The sequence below is a fragment of the Solanum stenotomum genome, chromosome 6 (assembly GCF_019186545.1).
Source record: "Solanum stenotomum isolate F172 chromosome 6, ASM1918654v1, whole genome shotgun sequence".
Lineage (NCBI taxonomy): Eukaryota > Viridiplantae > Streptophyta > Magnoliopsida > Solanales > Solanaceae > Solanum > Solanum stenotomum.
The window spans coordinates 53,509,835-53,534,977 of NC_064287.1; the positions used below are offsets into that span (position 1 = coordinate 53,509,835).

The following is a 25,143-nucleotide window of genomic DNA, read 5'->3' on the forward strand; positions in this document are numbered from 1 at the left end:
GGGCAGCTATAGTTTGCCTGCAATCCGTAAAATAATTTGACACTCAAAGTCTATTTTCTCGAAATATTCTGTCACTTTTTTTGGTAGGTGAGTTCACACACTTTAGTCCTCTTATTTATTTGAACATCTTATAACAACCCTCAGATCCTAAAGTTTTCATTTATTTTTTCTTCAAAAGTATTCTTTGCGACTTCTACGAGGTAATTTTAGCTTTTCTTGATTTTGTTTTCTGTTTAATGTGTTAAAGTTCTGATTTTTATTTTGTGATTTAGTATTTGATTGAAGAAGTTTGCTTTAATTCTTGATTTCTGTTACGGGTTTTTCTCATTGCTTCATTTGGTGTGTCTTGGGGTAGGTGAATCAACACATTAAACTTGTGTCTTTATGCATTGTCTATGTAGTTGAAGATCTTAACAACCCCAGATCATTAGTAGCTTTCTTGGTGTTGTTTAATCTGTTAAAGTTCTGATTTTTATGTTGTGATTTAGTATGTGATTAAAGAAGTTGGTTTAAATCTTGATTTCTGATATGGGTTTTTCTCATTGCTTCATTTGGGGTGTCTTTGGGTAGATGAATCAACACATTAAGCTTGTGTCTTTATGCATTCTATGTATTTGAAGATCTTAACAACCCCAGATCATTAGTAGCTTTATTAGTTTTGTTTCATTTGTTAAAGTTTTGTTTTTTATTTTGTGATGTAGTATTTGATTTAAGAAGTTAGCTTTAATTCTTGATATCTGATATGGGTTTTTCTCATTGCTTCATTTGGGGTATCTTGGGGTAGGTGAATCAACACATTAAACTCGTGTCTTTGCATATTTTCTATGTATTTGAAGATCTTAACAACCCCAGATTATTAGTAGCTTTCTTGGTGTTGTTTAATCTGTTAAAGTTCTGATTTTTATGTTGTGATTTAGTATGTGAATGAAGAAGTTGGCTTTAATTCTTGATATCTGATATGGGTTTTTCTCATTGCTTCATTTGGGGTGTCTTGGGGTAGGTGAATCAACACATTAAGCTTGTGTCTTTATGCATTCTATGTATTTGAAGATCTTAACAACCCCAGATCAATAGTAGCTTTATTAGTGTTGTTTAATTTGTTAAAGTTTGATTTTTGTTTTGTGATTTAGTATGTGATTTAAGAAGTTAGCTTTAATTCTTCATATCTGATATGGGTTTTTCTCATTGCTTCATTTGGGATGTCTTGGGGTAGGTGAATCAACACATTAAGCTTGTGTATTTATGCATTTCTATGTATTTGAAGATCTTAACAACCCAGATCATTAGTAGCTTTATTAGTTTTGTTTCGTTTGTTAAAGTTTTGATTTTTATTTTGTGATGTAGTATTTGATTGAGGAAGTTTGCTTTAATTCTTGATTTCTGATATGGGTTTTTCTCATTGCTTCATTTGGGGTGTCTTGGGGTGGGTAAATTCACACATTAAGCTTGTGTCTTTATGCATTCTTTATGTATTTGAAGATCTTAACAACCCCAGATCATTAGCAGCTTTATTAGTTTTGTTTCATTTGTTAAAGTTTTGATTTTTACTTTGTGATGTAGTAGTATTTGATTGAAGAAGTTAGCTTTAATTCTTGATATCTGATATGGGTTTTTCTCATTGCTTCATTTGGGGGGTCTTGGGGTAGATGAATCAACACATTAAACTTGTGTCTTTACACATTCTCTATGTATTTAAAGATCTTAACAACCCAAGATCATTAGTAGCTTTCTTGGTGTTGTTTAATCTGTTAAAGTTCTGATTTTTATGTTGTGATTTAGTATGTGATTGAAGAAGTTGGCTTTAATTCTTAAATTCTGATATTGGTTTTTCTCGTTGCTTCGTTTGGGTGTCTTTGGTTGAGTAGCTTAAAAAAAAAAAAATCTTCAAGATTTATGGTACCTGAGCTTCTGTGTTGTTGGATCACTTAGTTAGGATTCTTAAAGTTTGTTCTTTGTTTTTTCTCTTTTCGGTGTAGCTTTCTTTTTGTGTTTTTTGCAAAAAGTTTGAAACTTTTTCTTTTTATGTTTCATCCATATCTGATCTAAGATGTTTTTGTTTCTTTATTATACAATAGTTGTCTTTTTCTTGGCACTTTCTCATATTGCTCTGTCATCAGATTCTGTTATTCCTTCCTGCAGTTTATTAAAGCAATTCGGAAACAATTTTTTCACTTTTGCTTCTGTGGATTGGTTTTTATAAATTGTTTCTGTACCCTTTCAGTTTAAGGTATCTGAATAGTCATTTCTCTGTTAATGGTTTGACAGAAAAAATAGTTGAATCTATTTCTAACCATTGATCTTTCTCACTCTTTGTGCATCTTTACAAGACTCCAAATAATCAAATTGTTCCCTTTCATTGAGCAACTTTTGCCAAATTGAAGTCAACTTGTTGTTTAAACTCGTGTCGTGACTGAGGGGAATACGGTAGGAATCATGATTTTTGGTTCTTTCTTTAGCTTAATCCTAGAACTAATAACCCATACGGAAAGTGATAATGAGAGTGGATGCTGGCAGAAATGTCCTTCCAAAATGTGTTCTAATTATCTGTTCTCGTTGTTGCTATAAGCTATTGCTGCTTGTACCTTTCATGATTTCAGTTTCATTAATTTCCCATCCTCTGGTCATAGGTACACAACATGGCTACCCCGACAAGAATTGGTCTTTCTGGCCTTGCTGTTATGGGCCAAAATCTTGCTCTCAATATTGCTGAGAAAGGATTCCCTATATCTGTTTACAACCGAACCACTTCAAAAGTTGATGAGACTGTTGAACGAGCTAAAAATGAAGGAAATCTTCCTCTCTATGGCTTTCATGACCCAGAGTCATTTGTCCTCTCTATCCAAAAGCCTCGCGTCATAATAATTCTTGTCAAGGCTGGAGCACCAGTTGATCAGACCATCAAAACCCTATCTTCTTACATGGAGAAAGGAGACTGTATCATTGACGGTGGCAATGAATGGTATGAGAACACAGAGAGGAGAGAGAAAGAAATGTCTGAGTTAGGTCTTCGTTATCTTGGGATGGGAGTTTCAGGTGGTGAAGAGGGTGCTCGAAATGGACCGTCACTGATGCCTGGAGGCTCTTTGGAAGCCTACAAGTACATAGAAGATATCTTACTGAAGGTCGCTGCTCAAGTTCCTGATAGTGGACCTTGTGTTACATACATTGGTAAAGGTGGTTCTGGAAATTTTGTTAAGATGGTTCACAATGGAATTGAATATGGTGATATGCAGTTGATTGCAGAGGCTTATGACGTTCTGAAATCTGTTGGGAAGCTCTCTAATGATGAATTGCATCAAGCCTTCTCAGAATGGAACAACGGAGAGCTCCAGAGCTTCTTGATTGAAATTACAGCTGATATATTTGGAATCAAGGATGACAAAGCAGATGGACATTTGGTAGACAAGGTTTTAGACAAGACTGGAATGAAAGGTACTGGTAAATGGACTGTTCAACAAGCTGCTGAACTGTCAATTGCTGCTCCTACAATAGCCTCGTCCCTAGATTCCAGATTCCTTAGTGGATTGAAGGATGAAAGGGTGCAAGCAGCCAAAGTTTTCAAATCTTGTGGGGTCAGCGACATCCTTGTTGAACAGTCTGTGGATAAGAAGCAATTGATTGACGATGTCAGAAAAGCACTCTATGCTTCGAAAATATGTAGCTATGCTCAGGGAATGAATTTGATAAGGGCAAAGAGTGCTGAGAAGGGCTGGGACTTAAAACTAGGGGAGCTTGCCAGGATTTGGAAAGGTGGTTGCATTATCCGTGCCATATTTTTGGATCGTATTAAGCAAGCTTATGACAGAAACGCAGATCTCGCTAACCTACTTGTGGATGAAGAGTTTGCAAAGGAGGTAGTTGAACGCCAGTCTGCCTGGCGAAGAGTGGTCTGCCTAGCTATAACCTCGGGTATTAGCACACCTGGCATGTCTTCAAGTCTTGCTTACTTTGACTCGTACAGGAGGGAAAGGCTTCCTGCAAATTTAGTCCAAGCTCAAAGGGATTACTTTGGTGCTCATACTTATGAGAGGACTGATATGCCTGGGTCATTTCATACTGAGTGGTTCAAGATTGCCAAACAGTCGAAGATCTGAGCTCTGCTGTTTACGTTCTTGTCATTGACCTAATTGAATAAAGTGCATGTTGTCACTGCTGGAAGTTTTTATATGTTTGTTGTGGAGCCTATTTTGTACCTGTAGGCCTTGGCGGCTGTTCTCTCATATTATGTCTTCCAAGTTATTGGAACCTGTCGTACAATCAGAGAGAGTATTATTTCTTGTTTTAGATAAGCCTCTTAGATCTTCATCAGCCATTACTTTTGCTCTATGGTGATTTGCATTCTCATTTTCCTTGACCATTTAATACATTTATCTTCTTCGTTCACTACATATTGTCTGATTCATTTGAATGATCTGTGCTAGTATATACTGAATAAAAGTAATACCTTTGCTAGGATCAACCCTGGTATGGAAGATCTGGTATTGACCTCTCGATATGGTGCCAAATGTTAAGTACTGGATGCAAGAAGAGTTCTGGATTTTTTTCTGATATAACATCAGATAACATAAACAGGGCAAGTTTCCCCATAATTTAGGGATGATTGGGAACCTGCTATGAACTTTTGGACTGATCATTTTAATCTCTTTCTTTATCAAACAAAAATGTTAAGTTGAGTTGCTTGCTAAGTGAGCAAGTTAGGGTGAGACGCTGTTATCAGTGTGTTTTCTGCAGTTTGAATCAAGCAAATGACTCGAATTCCCTTAACCTTTGTTGGCAAGTCCAGTAAGCAATATAAACACCCTTTGCCTATTACTATCATCATGCCAAAGCCTAAAGTTGCTGCATTTTCTAATCAAGTCCATTGGAGGCCCCTATCAGTGTGTTTTCTGAGGTTTAAATCTTTCTAGGAACTAGAGTTCCCTTAACCTTTATCATCAAGTCAAACATTCGCAAGCTTAAACCTTCAAAAAATTAATTTCCTCTCGTATGTATGTTCTTGTCCATCAGTTCCTCTTTCCCATTGATTTTACTTAGACGAAAATGATGGCTACGTAGTGGTATTACAACTCTCTTTTGCCTCTAACTTTGTGGCAGATGTGGAAAATTCTGCCTCTAACTTCTCATGAGCAAATTTTCAGTAAGCAGCTGGCCTTACTGAGACTTGTTTGTCAATGCCTATGCATCTTTATTACTGTCATTGTCCAACAGGATCCATGGAGCTTATAGGTTTGTCGTTTTAATTTCCATTACTTTCTACACTGATCTTACTTTTAGACATTCATCTGTTTTACTAGTTTCTTATATCTGATTGAGTCACTGTAAATTTGATTCTGTCTGAGTTAATTTGCTAACTAATGATATAGACAACTCATTTTTACACCTTCAAATTATTGCAACATGAAACGTAGCTATCTTAACATCGTCTTAGGTTGTCTGTTTGTAGATGGTGCACGTAGCCTGAACTCAAGATGTTAGCAAGCTAGTGACAGATGTTTGAATTGTCAATTCTGCATATCTTTTCGTCACATGGCTGGTTGGTTCATCAAAAGTTTTAACTATATCGATTTGCTACTTCTTGCTTATTGCCTCAGTAGAAAGTAACAAATGAGATGTCATTTTCACTCTGTTGTGTGAATCCTGAAAATGAGGTTTTGCCTCTATGAGTAAATGTAAGTTTTGAACGTGCACCCAAGGGTGTGGTCTAGCGGTCAATAAAGTAGGGGAGAACTTTGGAGATAGGCCCTGCAGAGACAACAAAGGTAGGTGATTTCCCATCTGCCTAAGTTTTGGTGGCTAGAGTTACTCGATACCTGTGCTGATGGGAGGTAGTAGATACACGGAAGAATACTTGAGGTGCACGTAGACTAACATTCTTGAAGGACACTAAGCTTTTGAGGCTGCTTCCCTTTCGAACCATTTTGGACTTGAACTCACTCCTTCTCATGTACTCCATCACTTCCCTTTCTTTGATCCTTTTAGACATAATTTACTTTTCTTGCTACATTTACTTTACAGTTCTTCTTATGAGGTAAGTTCTCCAACCAATACGGTTGAAGCAGCTCGAAAACAAGCTTAGAATATCTAAAAACAAGAAACTCAGAAAAACTAACTCTTATTTGAACAAAAATAGAAGTGAAAGATTATAACAAGTTCCTCAATTTCCTGCCTCACAGAGTGACTGATTAAAGAGATTTATCGATCGAGAAGAAAGAGATGAAAACTTGACATTTGAAGATATGTGAAAATTTACATCAGGAATGACAGACTCTTAAATCTTGACATTATAGGATATATAATGTATTACATTTGTTGTTCATATGCTGAATAGGTTTACCTAATCTTATACAGGATCTCTAATAACAAAGGTGAAATATCAGAAATGGGAATCAAAGCAGAAGGATTTACAGTGATTGTGACGTCTCGGTTTTGGCTCTTAACTCACATGTTTTCCCCTTGTTGTTGATCTGCAATAACCATAACCTTTGCCACTCTTTGCTTTATGTCCTGAATCTTCTTTTGCTGCTTTTGTATTCTTATCAGACAATTTCTTCTTTGCCTGTTTTTGTTGCTGTAGTTGTTCCTTGCTTGAGAACTTCCTGATATCTTTTTCCACATGCTTTCCATAAATTTGCTCTATGTTTGTGCATAGTACTACTCCTTGATGACTTGGACCAGATGAAGCATCCGAAGTCATGGAATCATCGCTACCACCATCTTCAACATGATCATCACCCTTCATTGGAGTTCCTTCATCATCGTCATCTCCTTGATTATACTCACGGTAAGGTGAACCGATATACATCGTCCAACCAGACTCATTGCTGTTGCATTCTTCTGTTCCTCCAGGGTGTTTAGGATACTCCATTACCCTCACTGAAAACTGAAAACCATTCAAAGAAAAAAAGAACAAAAAAGACTAACCTTTACTCATATCCTCCATGCATGTTCACTTGTTATACTTATCTGTCACACCTGATATATCATCATATTTACTCACAGTGTCTATCTCATAAATAGAGAAGCAAGTTCTGAAATAGCAGTGCAAAGAAGAGTGCCCCACACCAGAAATAGCTAAGTAAGTCCCAATGTTCTTGAATAGATAAAAGAGGCCCTATCACAGTACTCTTTAGATATAAGAACTTTTAAATTCATGTGAGATATATGCACTGAATCCAACTGTCTTTTGGCTTCTTATATGAGGTCAAAAACACACTGGCGTATCACTTTTTTACGAGTTTCATATCTGATATGTACTATTAGGTGTTTCTGTTTCCTTACCTAAACTATCACCAACTATATATCAAAAACACTTCGATGCTGACCAAACCAAGTGTTTGAATACAAACGCCAATTTCAAAACATGTTTTGATAAATAGTTGGTGATAGTTCAGGTAGGAATAAACTCGCAAACAAGTGATACTTCAGATATGTTTTTGACCGTTATTTCATCTTGTGCTATTTATATCATGATTTGCTATATACCATTCAAGAAAAGGGTGAACTTTTTCTCTTATTGTTTATTTCTTTCTTATCTTAATGAGCATTCCCCACTTTATATTCTTGTTTTTGGCTTATTATCTATTGAGATTAGACATCAAATGTCACTTTGCATGTTTTCCAGGTCTATATATAGTGTGGCTATCTTTTTTTGATAGAATCTTGAAATATTTTTCCTCATTTTTTGGGCTCCATATGGTGTGGGGGGGTGCTAATTCTTGGAAGTTATTTAAAATAATGGGACAACATTTTCTTAGCTGGGGATTTGATTCAACAGCTTGTTTTCTTCCATCATGTGTTATTTTTTTTTCATCACTTAAGAATTATGGAAATTAAGGCCTCATGTGCAAGAACATTGATGCTTTTAATATTTTTTGGATTGCAATCATATGCATGCATGTGTGTCATCATTTTTTATGTGGAAGTCATTTTTACACATCACCAAAGTTCTGTTCATTATTTCGGTGTGAATTATTAGTTTTATCTCCGAATTATTGACAACCTTAAAAACAGTTATTTACTTGACTAACTGAACTTAAATACACCCTTGATCTTATAACATGAGTGAAATACACTCTTAATTTATCGTAAAGTTTAGAGGTGTTTTGAACACTTTTTTTGACTTTTTATTAAGAGCTTGATGCTCCTACAAGAGTTTGAGATCACTTGTTATGTCATGTCGCAGATCGGGGGTGTATCTAAGTTTATTTAGTCAAGTAAAGGGGTACTGTATCAATAGTTCGGAAATGAAACTAATAATTTGTGTTAAGTTCAGAGGTGCTTTAAATACTTTTTTCCTTTTTTAAAAAAAAATATTGGTTAATTAGGCACTCTCTAAAACAGCTCAATAGACAGATAATGTGATATTTACAAAGCACTAATTAGTGATCTGGCAGTATAGTGTTCTAACTAAATTTGGTTGGCTTATAGTTTCATTGGCCAATGAAGAGTATATATATAATTAATATTAGAATCTAAGAGTGGTTAATGAAGTGTGTTGTGTGTCATTAGGTTTCAAGTTTGAATTCCAACAGAGGTAAAAACACTAAGTGACTTCTTTTCATAGAGTTCTCTAGTACCTGTGTTGGTAGCTAGGACAAAGAACATATATATCCTATGGAATTAGTTGAGGTGCATGCAAGTTGATTTAGACACGTAATAAAAAAAAGTTTGTTGATGGGCAAAAATACTACATGAGTTCTTTTCATAGAGTTCTCTGATACCTGTGTTGGTAGGACAATTTACAAAGAGTATATATCATGTGAAATTAGTTGATGTGCGCATAAGCTGACTCAGACACGTTATTAAAACAAGTTTGTTGATTCTATTTAAGTTGGATATGAAGGTTTAAAACTCTATTCCTCAATGTGACAGATGAGGTTCATGCATTTTAATCTGGCATTATATATTAGGTTTAATCATTCATTGATAAGTTAAATTATTCTAGATTTTATTGCACTAAATAGAAATATTCCCTATCAGAAGTGACCAACCAATAGAATGGCTATAGAAAGAGCAAAGAGCCATAGCCAGTCTGTTTCTTTAAGTATATTTTTTTTGTTCATTTTTTGATATATTAGTGTTGGAAATGAACATGGTAAGATGAAATTAGAACATGGGGCAAGTTATCTCTTCTTTTTATTATAATATAATATAAAAAATTAAATTCCCTTCTTTTTGGTTCTTAGGTGGTGGATGGGAGTGGATGGTCATTTATTTTTTTTCGATGTTTGGTATTTGTTTTGATGTTTTGACTAATTCAGATGGACGGTATGTAAAGTTCATTTAAGACTAAGTGCGATCATACCTTTTACATTTGCCATGTAAGGTCCTAAGGGCAAGCGCGAACATATTATCTTTTTTCATTCTCAAAACTGAGATTAAGAATGGAAATAATTAAGGGTTTCAATAAATTATATATATCCATTTAAAAACTACGTGACAAAACGAACTAAGTTTCTATATTTACTTGAAATAGTGGTAGGTTTTAAAAAATGTACATAATATAACGATAGTTTGTGATTTTGTAGCAGATATGTGCGGATACATTTATTATGTGTGTGGATATAGTTAGGTAGATATATTGAATATGTGTGCATATACTTACTAAATGTGCAAATACAATGTATTTCGTTATTGTTATAAGCACAGACACAATGTATTTCGTTACACCGATATTGTATACGTGTTGATACAGTTATATGTATTTCATTATTATTATGTGCACAAATATAATGTATTTTGCTATGTTTTGAAGCTAAAATAAATGAGCCCTTAAAATTTTCCTTCATGTCAACTCCTATTAAAAGGACCTACATTGATTTGAAGATAAATTATGTTGAAGTTTTAATATTTTGATGTTATTTTTTATTGATTGCTTAGTTTGTTATGTTAAAAATAACATCACTGCATAATTTATAATTAAGAAGAAAGTGTTTGTTTTGCTTAGAAAAATATTGTCCATTTTATTCAGTTGAAAAGGATTTGAGAAACCTCATGCATATTTTTATTATTTTATCTCTGAATGATTAATCTTGTACTATTATTCCGTAATTTGACAGAGATAATTTATTCCAAATCAATTGCTAATTCTAATATAACTTATTTCATAATTAATAGTCAAACCAAGTGTAAAGCAATACTAAATTTTATATATATATATATAAAAAAAATTAATTTGTTATAACACTATACTTTTATAATGATACTTTTCTCTAAAATAATTTAAGTTTATAATTAACTCATTATTTTGATTTGATTGAAGGATATATGGGGTATAAGCTTAAACATGACATGTTATTTCAGGACCTAATAGCTCCAATTATTAAATCTATTTTCTTACATTGGACTAGTCTAATTTGCTTGTTCCATCAAAGGCTGTCATAGAAATTGGATATTTTTAGAAAAAAATTAGTAGTCCATAAGTTTAATTTCTTTTATGGTGAAACAATAATTCTACTCCTAAATATATAAATCAATTATATAGCCAAATTAATTACTAATATACTATTAATCATAGTTGTCCATGTTAATCTCAACATGTAGTGTTGCTATTTAATTTATAAGACTTAAAACCTAATTGTACAAATGGATTAATTTATAATTGTTTTTGTTCCACACGTCTTTATATAATCATGCAACTGTTGCTTCTATGATAAATAATTAATATCTTGTTATAGTATATCCATGCATTAAATATTTTGTAATTATTTTTTAAAATGATGATTAGTTATCTCAACATGCATATAGTGTTGCTATTTAATTTGCAAGCCTAATACCTAATTATATAACTAATTATATAGTCATCCATGCAAATATCGCTCCTATGTAGGCGATAACACGTATCTACCTTATATTATTCAAGCGTCAAATATTCATAATAAATTCTTCAAATTACTTGTAGTATCACTAATTTAAAAGTATGAAAACCTAATTATACAAACTAAATAAAGATTGTTTTTGATTTTTTCACACGTCTTTATAATTATGTAATATCTAAATCATGATTGTTTTTGTTCTCCACACGTCTTTATAATCATACAACTATCATTCTTACATATATATATATATATATATATATATAAACACCAAATAATCCTAATAAATTCTTCAAATTAATTGTTAATAATCTCAACACGTCGTATTACTTGAAAATCTAAAACCTAATTATACACAAACTAATTGATGATCACTTGCTTGAATAAACCTCCATTAATTTATATCATCTCTGATGATTAAGTAGTGAAGTTTCTAAATCTTATGATTTGGTAGTGATTTTCATACAATAAATTTCTGCAACATCCAAATTATTTTTAAACTATATCAATCTTTTATTTTAACGAATAACGTGAACCAAATTAGTCAGACTCTAATGAGGGTACTAGACACCAAATAACACCCCTCCCCCCATACCCTCCAAAAAAATCTATGATCGATAGATATATTTTCTCATTTAACTATAATAAGTTAATATGATTTGGTAAAAACACTCTATACGAATAAGTTTTTATCAATTTTAATTTGGAATTCATTTCCTCAAGACCCCTTTTTTTTGTTAAACATTGGGAAGTCCACTATTTAACTTGGGAAAGTCCAAATAAGCATGGGCCAAGTTTTGAAGGCCCAAATGGTAAAGAAGATCTGCTAGACAACAGCTTTGGGCCCAAATTACTAGCCCAATTAATTTTTATTTAAAGCTTGCACCACTTCGCTATTCTGGTCGCGAGCAATCTGTTTTGACACAATCATTTAATTTATACTAGTTTTTAAAAATATTTACTCATATAGCACGAAAAACATGTGGTATTTGAGAAAAAATGACTTTTCTAATGAAAGCAAGTTTCATAAGTAACACCCCAAGTTCATTATCTCTTCACACGTATTTGATGCCTCCACCCCCACTCTTGAACCCCACTTTGATTCTCACGTCACCCCATTCCACTCACATTGTTTTTAACTAGATTATATATAAATATTTTTGAGAATATATAATTTTTTACTTATATACCAATAAGCATTCACTAGAATAAAAATAATTTTTAACAGCAATAAATATACATATTAACAAAGAACGGTTAAAACATACCATACATTTTTTGGTTAGTTGCATAGTCGTGGGAAGCCACTATAACTATAAGATCATTTTTTTTAAGCACTTATATACCATGATTGCTTAATAATCCTTGATAGCCTTTTATATAACTTTCATATTAATTACAAAATCATCATTATAAAAGAAATAATACTAATACTTAATTAAGAAAAAAAAGAAAATAACCAAATTAATAAAACTTAGAAGAAGCACCATTATTTCATATGGTTTCATATTTCTCATCCAATCTCATACAATGTTCGTTAAATATTTGACGAAAATCGATCCTAACGACTCACTTTGATAAAACAACCCAAAAATATATTTAAGGAATACTTTGAATCTATCCCCAAACATAAGAGACCATTTTTGTTATGTTCTTACTAGATTTTGTGATTGCGATATACTTTTATTCTATACATATTTCCTTCTATTACTATTATATATGTCGTCGCGACATACTCAATTGCTCCTTTGAACTAGGTGGAATATTGCCTATTACACGACTCATTAACTTTGAAAGAAGTGATTTTTGTTGGATCGATGGAATCAATCGTACCTACATGTGGACCTAATTAAAGCTATAAAAAGTCTTTGCTATAAATAAATATATAGAAAATATAATATAGTTTAGAAATTCATTATTTTAAGAAAAATAAAATCTGTCATGGACCCACCTAATTAACCACTTGATCCAATATTTTTATTTCGAGTTAAACGAAGCTTCCCAAAGTCGCTGTTGTAAAGAATTGATTTTTTTTCTCAAAGAGTTCAAAAGGATTCATAGATTTAACGTAATTTATTGGTAAAGATTGAATCTTTTTGGGATTCTGAGAAAATGGGTTTTCTTAAAGGGACTTTTCTTGATTGGGAACATGAATCTTACCCATCATATGAAGATTTCGCTGTTCTTCCATTGTTTGCTGTCTTCTTTCCTGCTGTCAGATTTTTGCTTGATAGATTTGTTTTTGAGGTAATTTTCTGTTAATTTTATTGTTTGGGCATGTTTAATTGGTTCTAACTGATTCAGTCTTGAAATTTCTTATTTTTTGTGGATTTTTTTTGTTGTTTTTAGATGGGGTTTTGTTAATTTTACTGATTATGGTGTGGATGAATCTGAATGTTAGTTGTATGATCTATATGTTAGTTAACTAGTCTTTTGAGTGTGGTGATTGTTGTAGCTATTCGTTTGAACTGTTAGTTTTAGAAGCAAAACTGATGATGTTCATGAGGAATAAGAGTTTTGATTGGTTGAAGGTATAGGTCAATCTGTTATGATAGTTGGGTCTAACTCAACCCTAAAACTAGCTCAAGAGGTGAGAAGAGAGTAGAAACCATCCATCCCATGATTGACCTTGTGGGACTTGGTTGAAACATCTGGAGCGTGGACTAGTTTAATATGGGAGCTCAACATTGTGAACGAGTATTGGGATGTGTGCTGCTCTTATACCATGTTATGAAACTTGGACCTTATTCAATGCTAAAAGATATCTCAAGATGTGAGGAATGCCCAAGTCATATAGAGACTACCCATCCCATAATTGAATGATGTGGGACTTCTTCAACACAATCAATCTTGAAGTAGGAGAAGAACTCACATTCGTAGGTTAATGTTAGCTTATCTGTAGAGTAAGTGAGTATACTTTAGTTTCTGTTTTTTGAGGAGATTGAGAAAATGGGTGTGCTTCAAGGAATTTTCTGATAGGGAAAATGAATCTTACACATCATTCAAAGATTTTGCCGTTCTTCCATTGTCCGCCCTCTTGTTTCCCACCGTCAGATTTTTGCTTGAAAGATTTGTTTTTGAGATATTTTCAGCTTTGAATTGTGTTCACTTTTTGGCATCTCTTGTTCAATTGGTCAGGAGTGATTCAGTCTTGAAACTTCTGGAAATTTGGGATTTTTGTGCATTTTTTCGTTGTTTTGTTAGTTTTTTCTGATTCTGGTGTGGATGAATCTGAGTGACAGTTCTACGAATCTATGTTAGTCATTGACCTTTTGAGCGAGGTAACTTTTTTTAGCCATTCCTTTGAACTGCTAGTTCTAAAGTCCTCCTACCCAGGGACATTGTATGTAAGAAATTAAATCTGATGATATTTCACAAGGATAAGTATTTGGATTGGTTGAAGGTTCTGAAAGCGCATTATATTGGTTAATCAATCTTGAAGTAGGAGAAGAACTCACATTGCTGGGTTAATGTTTGTTTATGTGTAGAGAAGGGGAGTATACTTTGGTTTCTGTTGATGCAAAGTTGTTGAGATGCTTGTTGTGATATTATCAGATTCATGAAGAGTATACACTCTGTAGAGCTTTACATGCTTAATTTCTTGGCAAACTATGTGCAGTAGAGGGAAAACTGTAACTGTGATCGAAATGATTCCGTTTCCCTGTTCCTTTCTAAAAAAAATTATTTTCTGATCTAGCAATAAAGCAATTGGCACATACATTCATCACTTAAACAGTGCCATACTTGGACAAAATTTAGCTAAAGGGATGTTAAGATATTAATGCGGTTAAGAAGAAAGTATTAAAGCAAATTATAGATATTGAATATACAATTCACGTACACTAACAACAACAATTACAACTAAACCTCAATTGCTAGCAAGATGGGGTCTTCTATATGAATTTTTATGGACCATGTTGCTCCTTTTAAGCTCATCTCAGTCCGATATTATACATAATTAAAATAAAGAATAAAATTAAAATAGAAAAGATACAATATCTGTAGGAAACAGAAAAGGATTAAAGTGGTTTGCACATAATAAAAAGCTTTTCTGATTCACTAATTGAAAGAGCTATGCTTAAAAGAAGAGGCAGGCTGACATGAAAAATAAAAAGTTGAGGCACGAAGCAATTGATAAAAATGAGGCAAATTTTCTCTAAAGAGACGTGAATAGTAGTGTTGTTAGAGTTATCAAGTTGAGGCAAACTTAATTATGTAAGGGAAGTCTTATCAAGTTTAAGGCGAACATAATTATGTAAGGATCTGGGTCTTGCTTTGTCCTTTTCTAGTTTCCCTCCTTTCAAGTTTCTAGTCTTCGATGGAACTTCTTTTCTTAAAAATCAAATGTAATGCTGCTCTTAGAACATGTAGAATTTTTTTAAAAAATTCTAGTTTCTACATGAATTGTTCTTCTTAATGATCTCTCTTTCAACATGGAATCTATGTACATATTGCAGAAAGTGGCCAGAAGGTTAATATTTGGAAAAGGACAAGAAGTGATAGAAAATGAGACTGATGACCGGAGGAGAAGGATACGAAAATTCAAAGAATCAGCATGGAAATGTATATATTTTCTCTCTGCAGAAGTTTTTGCACTTTTGGTGACATACAATGAGCCTTGGTTTACAAATACCAGATACTTTTGGGTAGGGCCTGGTGATCAGGTCTGGCCCGATCAGATGTACAAGTAAGACCTGTTTTATTTTAGTTCCTACTTGGTGTCCTTTGTGTGTAGCTCTTCTGCGTTGCATTACAGAGGGTAGGGGATGAGGATGGACGGTGACTGGTAATGTATTGAGACATAATTGGTAAAGTTCGCAAGCAAGAATAACTGTTTTTTTGTGATTCTTGCAGACAGAAGAAACTGGCTTACATTATGGCCTCTTTTTCCATAAATCATAACATTTTCAAAATCTAGATCTGATGATTTTTAATTAAGCTTACATAGTTTTGATTCATAGTCTCTGCATATTTGAGTGACTGTCTTATGTAAATTTAGGTCCAAACTGAAGGGACTTTATATGTATACCGGTGGGTTCTATACATATTCAATATTTGCGCTAATATTTTGGGAGACAAGGCGCTCTGACTTTGGAGTTTCAATGAGTCATCATGTTGCCACTGCGATTCTTATCGTCTTATCCTATAATATCAGGTGTGTTTTTTGTTGAGGTGAGCTTATAGTTTTAAATAAAGGTCATTTTATTTGCTGAGATTTTACTGGTATATAAGTCCATATTTAGCAAAGGGACAATTTGAGGGTATTCAACTTCTCGAAGCCAGACATGATTGGAGCGGGGGGGTTGTCTGTGTTATTAGTTTAAAATTCTTATTGGAAGCGGATGCATGTAAAAAACAATTCAGCTACTAGAAATTATCCTTCATTTTGTGTAGTGAAGGTGTTCTTCTGCTGACAAGGTCGATACTCTTTTGGACAACTCTCTCAATCATGCAAAATTGAATTTTAATTGCATTGTTTCATGTTCAAAAACTTCCTTTTCAGAAGACTTTTATGGTAGAAAAGATTCATGAGATTTTCTAGGACCCTGAGGGATGTGTTACTCTGAAAAATTGAGTTTAATGAAGTCATCAATATGTAAAGCTATGAATCGTGCTATCATAAAGGTAAGATATGGGCATGTAACATTATTGGATTTCTGTTTTCATTCTTTTGCAGGTTTGCACGTGTCGGTTCAGTAGTTTTAGCCATTCATGATGCCAGTGATATATTCCTCGAAATCGGAAAGATGTCCAAATACAGTGGTGCTGAAGCTCTTGCTAGCTTTTCGTTTATTCTTTTTGTTTTATCCTGGATTATACTTCGCCTCATATACTACCCATTCTGGGTTCTTTGGAGTACAAGGTGAGTCATAGGTGCTTTAACTTTTCCTATTTACGAAAAAGCTAGTTTCCTGTTTCTTAGTACAACTTTCTTTTTCTTGATTTATTCTTCTTAAATAAATATAGAAGCACCACCTTATGTGGTTTACTTTGCTTTAAGTTACAATTTGTTATGGTTTGTTGATGATGAAGTTCAAACTAACATAATTCTTCAGGCTTTAAATCAACTTTCCCTGCATTGCCTTGATCCAAAAAAATAACTTGATAAAAAATCAGCTCTCCCTGCATTGCTTTGTGCCAGATCCTAGACACACTGGTTCCGGGAACTAATTATGCTGTGTGTTAATGCTCAGTTCTTAATTCAGGAGATTCAATATAGTCAACTAGCTCAGTATTGAGGAGTTGCTGATTGATTGTTATTAACGTTCAGTTCTCTTTTGAAAACTTCATGTGTTTTTGTAGAAATATGAACTTACTAGTTAATGTTACCCTTTTTTTGAGAAATAGTTGTGTATGTGATTTATGCGAAAGTTCTTTTATTTTTCTGTAAATGCAGTTATGAAGTTCTCCAAACCCTGGATAGGGAGAAGCACAAAGTGGATGGACCAATCTATTACTATATCTTCAATTCTCTTCTATTTTGCTTGCTGGTTCTTCATATATATTGGTGGGTGTTGATGTACCGGATGCTTGTTAAACAAATCCAAGCGAGGGGCCATTTGAGTGACGACGTGCGTTCTGGTAAGTTAAAGAGCCACATGCTTATCTTGAACATCTTGATGTAAATTTTTCACTGCAAATCATTGTTAAAGTGTCCACATAAGCACCCCCAAAAAAAAAACTATTTCTCATGCTCCTTCCTCTTGAACTTCCAACCTGGTAGCACATCTCTGACAGTTCCTGTCATCATCTATGAACACCGAACAATTTCCACACACACCGTAGTTTGTATGTATCTGACAATGGTCTGCAGACGTTTGATTTCCTCTCCTACTTTTTTGCACATAAAACACCATATGATCTGAACTCTCATTCTTTTCGGCATGGTTTCTGCATAAACTGGCTTCCAATGTTGTTAATCACAATAAAAAATAATTCTTGTCCCAATGCCCTAGGCACCCATTAGATGTGTGAGGAAACTCCTATGTTCTCTCATCTTAGAACTCGTTATAGGCAGATTTCACCGTTAAAATGCTGTCCTTTGATCCTTCCTTTTTGCACTGTTTGTGACTGACTGAGGGATAAGGAATCTTTGAAGTTTTGGCTTGGACCATGACTCCTTAACTCTTGATGAAGGGAGTTTAGCACCTGTAACTAAGAGGAAGGGAATCCATTACTCTAGACGATGTCTGACATCCCAATTCATTCCTGCAGAAATCTAATTGTATTAAAATCCTCCTCTGTAACCTATCTTATCTTCATTCTGACATGAGCCCAGATGATTTCCGAAACTCTAAATAGACCCCTTCCTGCTGAGTGCTGACCCATAGACTCTCATAAACGCTAGGCAATTGTGCTACCCACACTCTTAGAAACTATGACAATGGTGATATTTCCTTTTCTTATATCCCTGAATTTGTTTCCAGTACGTTTCTTCATGAAGTTACTTAAATTTTACACAATGTTACAAAGGGATCTCTACTATGTTGGCTTGCTTCATTTTGGGAGGATAAATTATGTATTACTTTTTAGAACACAATTCAAATAGGATTACTTGGTTTTTGTGCATAGTTTCTAGTCTATACATCTATAGTGCATCTATATATATTACTTTTGTTTTAAATAATGTTTACGGGACTGTAAACAACTATTAGGATTAAAAACATGGAGTTAGATGAATTGGACTTTAAATACTGCTTCCACAAGCTCTGACTGGATGTGGGATTGTAGAATACATGTTTGGGTACTTCCATATCTGCAAAGTATAGAAGTACCTGAGAGATGTTTAGTCTAGGCTCTGTATTTACCAATCGTCACTGACTTATTTTGCTGCTATTATTCACTCTCTATGGGAGCAAACTGTTTTTTACTATATTGCAATTGTGGTCCTTGATTCTGTTCTACCTCATGCAGATTCTGAAGATGAACATGAACATGAAGATTGACCGTGTCTGAACACTTCTACTGCTGCTATGTTCATGTGAAGGTAGTTGATCAATCTTAATTTATTTGGATGCTAAATAGGGAAAAAAAAGATAAACAAAGGATCACAATAATCAGTTTTGGTGAATCATGTGGTACATGTAAATGCGCAATTCTAATCTGTCAAAGAGGCACATGTGAATATTTATGTTAACGCTATGAAGATCTTGAGGGCATTCCTGCTTTATCTAAACTCAGAATTGCCATCCCTTTCGTTTTAATTGCAAAAAAATGATCATCCATTGTGTGAAGTTCTACATGTTTGCTTAGTTCTTTGTGAAATAACTCATTGTTGTTATTTTCTTGGCCATTTTCACTTGAGCGCAGGTGACGAGGGAAAATATCTTGACTTGTTATTTATGTTTGTCGTGCTTTTCTTTTGCAGAAAGGAAACAACCAAACGCTCTTAAGAACTTGTCGGTGAACTGAAGCTATATGCTATTAAGTTGATGCTTTGGCTCATCAAAACTTGTGATTAGTTGAGGTAGGTTGAAGGAACTTCATTGATGGAGAAGGAGGCCATTTGATCATTTGTAGTTAATTTAACTCACCATTTTCTGGTCATTGACACTGCCATAGGAACATTAACATCCTATTTCCTCTTTCTTTTCTGTAATTTTTTGGCACCAACAATGTGCATAATGACTTTGATTTGTAAAATATTAGACTTGAAACCGTTTCGCGCTCAAAGGGAGTTGATGTAAACTTATTCATGAAACTTCTGCAGTAGTTTCCAGTTGCACTTGAAAAAATCACATTTCAGTCTTGCATGGTTTCAACAGTGACTGGATTTTCCCTTTCCAAAATTTTCTTTGGAGTTTGGAATGCTTTCCCTTTCCTTATTTGAGTCGAGGGTCTCTGGAAACAGTCTCTCTACTTTCACACGTTAGGGGTAAGACCTCGTTCGTGGAATTATATTGGATTTGTTATTGTTGTCAGATTCCGTCTACAGTTCAAGTTCAAGTGAAAGATCATGGACAAGTTGTGGGGATGACTTATTAGTGTGGCCATCCTCACATTTGAGCCAACTTCAAAACTTAGAAGCTCACTTACTCTCCCTTGACTCGAACATTCAACCTTATCGATTAATAATGGGAGGTATTCTAACGCATAAAAAGAAGCATTTTTTTGCAACAAATCACACTAACCTAACTAATTCATAATAAGTCTCAACTTACTAACGATCGATTTGATGTGATCTTAACGCATGACATTTTGTAAACTATGTTGTAATACTTGTCCAATTTGAAATTAAAATATGTTTTTAACATAATGAACAAGTAAAAATAAACGGAGAAAATCCAATGCTACTCTCTTTTTCTTATCTAATTTGTGTTCTCCTTATATAATTATTTCCAACTTTTAGAAAAGCATGAAAATAAAAGTGAAAATGACATATTCCTATTAAAAAATAATTTTTTTTATTACAAAAAGTATAAAGTAAAAATAAAAATAAAATTATATCTCACACGGTATTGAATGTTCTGCAAGCAACATTTTCTTCAGTCGAGTTGATGTCAGTGTGTCCCTTCTCGTCGGAGCTGTAAACTCATCTCCATTTTTCCCGGCGGAATCGATTTGTAAGTTCCTTATTTCCCTCTTCTCTGCCCTAATCGCTTTTTCTAATTGAATTGGGTCTCTAATTTGCAATTCTCATTGTATAAAAAAAGCCTCAATTTTTCAAAATTGTATCGATAATTTTTTCTTTTTCTACAAGGTTATAAATGTTTGCTTGATATCCATGTGATTTTATGGAAAAAGGGGTAACAGAAATAGAATCTTTCTTTACATTTTGGGATTTTTTTTTTCCTGGCGCAGTGAGATCCTAGATTCAGAGGTTAGTGGGTTTCGGAATGATCTAATTATAGTTACACTTTTTTTTTTGCATATTTATACGAAGTGTAAGCTGAAAGCACTAGTTCCACCTCTTGACTTGGGGAGAAAGTAAAAAAAATAATAAAAAACTATCATTTGTTGAATGAGAAAGGAGACATTCTGAGAAAGCTTTATGTGAATGGTACTTGTAAATAAGCTTAATGTAGTTGCTTAGAATGTTTATTTGAACATAATTTCTTTGAGACTTATTCTCAAATGGGTGTTTGGTTTGGATGATGATGACCCATTCTTTAGGTTATGTAGTAGTTGTTGTGAATGAATGAATTATCTTTGTTTCCTTGTCAAGAAAGTGCAAGTACTGCGTTTATGCAAACCAGTAATTTCAACTTCTGGCGTTTGAATCAGTTAGCTATGAGACAAGAGGAGTTGCTCGGATGGTAAGCACCCTCCACTTCCAATACTAAGGTTGTGGGTTTGAGTCATCAAGAGAGAAAAAAGGTGGGAGCTCCTAGGGAGGGGTAAAAAGAAAGAAAGAAGATCAGTTAGGTGTGCTTGTCCTCAAACTCTAATCACTCCCTTGACATTGGCCTTAATGTTACTATGTGAATTTGATGGTAGTTGATATCTGTAACAATTAAGAATCCTTTTGTATTCCAAGAATACTAGTTATAAGAGAACCCTTATGAATATTACGAAGTAAAGGAGTACTGCACAAATAACAGAAGCAGTTTTGTTTCTCAAAGAAGTAACAGAAGCATTTCTACATTTTCATTTTCTGAAAAGAATAGCAGAAGTTCCAGTTAAAGATTTCACCCTTACCTTTTCTCTGCTACTAAATAACAAGATGTTTCACACTTTATTGGTCTGACCCTGTTGATTTATGGGATTCCTCTCTATTGGCTGATTAAAAACACATTCTTCTCAAAAAAGAAAAAAACTTGGAGAGTTTGTTTTGGTTGTATTAGCTAATGACAACTTTTGGTAATTAAAACATACTATGGATAACATCTCATTTATAGGGCTTCAAAGGAATCTGAGGCTGGGGCAAGCTTTGATGCTTTTTTATTGTATTCAGTAAACTATTCCAGTCAGTGACCATTTCAATGGTGTCTTTTGTAGAGAACTGGAGTGTCTTTTCCAGTAGGTTCCCTACTTTTTGCTGTACTTCTTGAATTTGATATTTAATACCACATCTTTTACATATTCAATAACTTTCTTATTCTAACCTGTGACCAATTTGCACCAAATCTGGAAGGTCTCTTGCTTTCCTTTTTCCAATTTTTTTTTCTGCATCTTCTGAATGTTGAAGAATGAAAATAAAATTCTGGTTCAAGCTCATCAAAGTTGAGGTTAGTGCTTCAGGAATCTGGAATTAGCTCACGTTAAACTTCTTGATCATATTCTTGGGTTAAGTTGAGCTTGAAAATGAGCTTAAACTCAATTGTTTCTCGGTAAAATAGGGGAAGTTGACCCTTTGGGGTGGCCCAGTGGTTTGGGCTTGGGACTTCCATGTTGGAGGTCTCAAGTTCGAAACCCCTTGGCAGCGAAAGCAAGGGGTTTGCCTTCTGGGTCGAGCTTGTCGCACCGGGCTTGCCTAGTGCGGGTTTCCCTTGTCATAAAAAAATAGGGGAAGCTGCCAAAACATCTATCATTTCTTTGCTCGCATTGATTGCATTCTTCATGCATATTCCTGTCAAGTTTACACTTGCCATGGAGCTGCTTCTCTCTCTCTCTCTCTTTTTTAAAAAATATCATGCTGATTCATCTTTGGTCTCAAAACTGTTTATTTCTTCTTCTTTTTCTATTTTACTTTTATAATTACTACTCCCTCCGTCCCATTTTATATGACACACTTTGACTTGGCATAGTGTTCAAGAAAAAAAATGACCTTTGAAACTTGTGGTCTAAAACAATCCTTAGATATATGTGTGGTTGTAAATCATTTAAAAGAGAAATTTTAAAGTTAATTTGTTTCTAGTTATAGTAAGGTGGCATTCTTTTTGGGATGGACTCAAAAAGAAAGGATGCCACATAAAATGGAACGGTGGGAGTATTATTTTATGTATCTTTTCTTTTATGTTCTCACTTGTTGATTCTTTTTTGAGAAAGGTGTTTCTTTTTTCTTTCAGGAGTACTTTAGAATCATATGCTAGCAAAGGGTACTTGATTTTCTTAACACATTCTTCAAAATTGTTAGGACTTCATGTTGCCAATCGATCTGTTGGGACCCCTCTTGATATTAGGAAGTTGATTGCCACTATTCCTTTTTGATATAAGATGAAAAAATGTTCGTAGAGTTTTTCTTCTTGAGTTACATGATCCAGTAGTTATTGTATATTAAGCTACTCCCCAGACTAAACCAGTGTTTTTAATAGCCATCGCGTCATCTCTTAAAGTGATGTGGGTGATGCCCTGTGCTTTAGAGAAGTTTGTGCTTCAAAAAATGGTGCACAAACTGATTCCAACGAGTTCTCTTTTTCGAATCTCAACTTTGAGTAGCTGGATTAACTTCGACATGATTATATATTTGATGCTTAAATTAATTGTGTGAATTGCAACTTAATTTTAATTGTACAAAATTCATATTTGTTTGATCATTTCTAATTTTTCGTAAATTGTGTGCTTTGCTTTAAAGAAGTGTGACCTTCACTTCTCTCTTTTTGCTTCAAGCCCCATGGATTTAATCGCTTTTGAAAGCACTGGATTAGACCATGTGGACCAGCTACCATCCTTTCTGTAAATACAATGATTGCACGTAGTAGTAATTTGAATAGGGGCATCTTCAAGCCATTGTACTTGAAGTGAATCTCTACACCCTGTTCAGTAACCAGGTCTTGATTTCTTTTCCTTCATTTTATCTTTTCTCAAGTTCATATTTTCAATGATGTCGGCAAACAAGATACTAAAGATAGCTAGATACTCTAGGCAGCTCATTTGGAGAGATGTCATTGATCACCTCAAAATTTTGAGATCAACCTGAGTTAGAAGCTACATGATTAGCATTGATTTGATTGTCTTACCAATTTGGTGATCTCCAATTGTTATTGACTTATTGTATTATGGTCTCTATTGTCCGTGCTTTGGTGTTGCAAGCTTTTACATTGACTTATGTCGTAGAACCTTGTGGCAATTACTCTCTAGCTTTATCTGTTCCTGTTGGAAGAACCTTGGCTTGATAGTTGAACTTGCTTTATTTGTTGATCTCCAAATTTTGTCTAAAAGGCTATGTTCTTAAGCTCTTTGGCGTGGCGATGTGCTTTGGCAATTGAATTGATTTATAGCCTATCAGTCATAGGAAATGTGTCCATATGTTGCAACGTGTAGGGTGATAGATATTTTGTTGAATATTTTGCAGGTGATAGGTTGACCAAACAGATATGGAAGACATACTAACAGAAATCCCTCCACCTTCAAGGTTCTTTTTGGAAGATCTGAACAACTTTTGTCCTCCATCTCCTCCTCTTCCCTCTCCATTCCTGTTGTTTTCAACTCCTAACCGGGAGAAGTTTTCTCGCCCTTCTCTCCTCATCATTGCCATGTCTTCTCCGTCACTTCAAGTTTTTCATCATGTGTCTTCCAAAACCCTTGTTGGAACTGTTATCCTTCCTGAGATCCCATTCTCTGGCAATTCAGTTGAACCCTCTCTTAAAGACAAATCATGCAATATATATGCCCTGAATGAAGATGATAACTTGATTATGATTGTGTCTGTTCAATATCCAGTTACTGCAGAGAGATCTCATGCAGTCGCAAAGCTACTGATTGGAGAACAGGTTATCCCGGAAAAGGTTTTAATTTTGGATTCCATCCGAAGTTCTAATTTTAGAGGAAGACTTTCACCCGATGAAGCATTTGCATTTAAGCTGGAATCATCTGCAGAGAGAAAAGCAAAAGCTGATGGCCATCAAGATTCACCACTGGTAAAATGCGCAGACTATCTTCCATCAGGAAGTGTTGTAGATGGCTTGGCAGCAGCTTTATTAAGCCGATGTCAGTTAAAGAAGATAAGGGGAACTCTGTGTGTTTCATGGCCTGAAGTCGGTGTTTCAGTTATATCACTTGTTAAGTCTCTACTGCTCAAGGATGTCCTCTCCCGCGTGAAGCATATTGACATGAAGAAGCTCGAGGAGGAATTTCTAAAATTAAGCCGGAGTAAGGATTTCCTTCTTGAACCTGAACTCTATACATGATATCTCTGGTTTGAATCAAATGGCCCTTCTTCTGATCCCAGTAACGCGTAGATCGTCCAATGTAGTTCGAATAGAACAATATTTTCATCATCTCCTGGATTTTACCAGCTTGGCATGGTTCACCATGCCATATCAATTTTATGTTTTACAGCTACTTAGAGTGATTTTATAGGTGTTTATGGACTTACATGGTCAGTGTATGAAACACTATAAATTTAGCTACTTTGAGACAATCTTTTTATTTTTACAAACATTTTGTTTTGGCCAAATAAGCCTTAGTTGTGCATTGTGACCATCACTCATATCACGCTAAAATTTTA

General features: G+C 34.3%; 4 protein-coding genes across 6 annotated transcripts; 3 read left to right on the forward strand and 1 right to left on the reverse strand.

Moving 5' to 3' along the window:
• Positions 1 to 52: 52 nt before the first annotated feature.
• LOC125866822 (6-phosphogluconate dehydrogenase, decarboxylating 2) lies at positions 53 to 4,297 on the forward strand. Its single transcript, XM_049547185.1, has 2 exons — positions 53 to 200; positions 2,628 to 4,297. Exon 2 carries the CDS (start codon positions 2,637 to 2,639, stop codon positions 4,092 to 4,094), a length of 1,458 nt encoding a protein of 485 aa, XP_049403142.1. The 5' UTR covers positions 53 to 200; positions 2,628 to 2,636; the 3' UTR covers positions 4,095 to 4,297.
• A 1,902-nt stretch (positions 4,298 to 6,199) lies between these two features.
• LOC125867566 (protein SOB FIVE-LIKE 1) lies at positions 6,200 to 7,224 on the reverse strand. The gene is made up of 2 exons (XM_049548113.1): positions 6,922 to 7,224; positions 6,200 to 6,834 (listed from the first exon to the last, which is right to left on the reverse strand). The coding sequence occupies exons 1-2, from the start codon at positions 6,938 to 6,940 to the stop codon at positions 6,434 to 6,436; spliced, it is 420 nt and encodes a 139-aa protein (XP_049404070.1). The 5' UTR covers positions 6,941 to 7,224; the 3' UTR covers positions 6,200 to 6,433.
• A 5,491-nt stretch (positions 7,225 to 12,715) lies between these two features.
• LOC125866963 (ASC1-like protein) lies at positions 12,716 to 19,511 on the forward strand. Of its 2 annotated transcripts, none has more exons than XM_049547358.1 (7): positions 12,716 to 13,061; positions 15,272 to 15,501; positions 15,814 to 15,969; positions 16,492 to 16,677; positions 17,212 to 17,396; positions 18,729 to 18,801; positions 19,183 to 19,511. In XM_049547358.1, the coding sequence occupies exons 1-6, from the start codon at positions 12,927 to 12,929 to the stop codon at positions 18,758 to 18,760; spliced, it is 924 nt and encodes a 307-aa protein (XP_049403315.1). In that variant the 5' UTR covers positions 12,716 to 12,926; the 3' UTR covers positions 18,761 to 18,801; positions 19,183 to 19,511. The 2 variants fall into 2 exon arrangements, with proteins under 2 accessions (XP_049403315.1, XP_049403317.1); XM_049547360.1 differs by having other exon boundaries at positions 12,762 to 13,061; positions 17,212 to 17,390.
• A 732-nt stretch (positions 19,512 to 20,243) lies between these two features.
• Positions 20,244 to 25,068, forward strand: LOC125866966 (uncharacterized). 2 transcript variants are annotated; one of them, XM_049547363.1, is made up of 2 exons: positions 20,244 to 20,377; positions 23,989 to 25,068. In XM_049547363.1, exon 2 carries the CDS (start codon positions 24,011 to 24,013, stop codon positions 24,821 to 24,823), a length of 813 nt encoding a protein of 270 aa, XP_049403320.1. In that variant the 5' UTR covers positions 20,244 to 20,377; positions 23,989 to 24,010; the 3' UTR covers positions 24,824 to 25,068. The 2 variants fall into 2 exon arrangements, with proteins under 2 accessions (XP_049403320.1, XP_049403321.1); XM_049547364.1 differs by lacking the exon at positions 20,244 to 20,377 and adding an exon at positions 21,161 to 21,179.
• Positions 25,069 to 25,143: the final 75 nt, after the last annotated feature.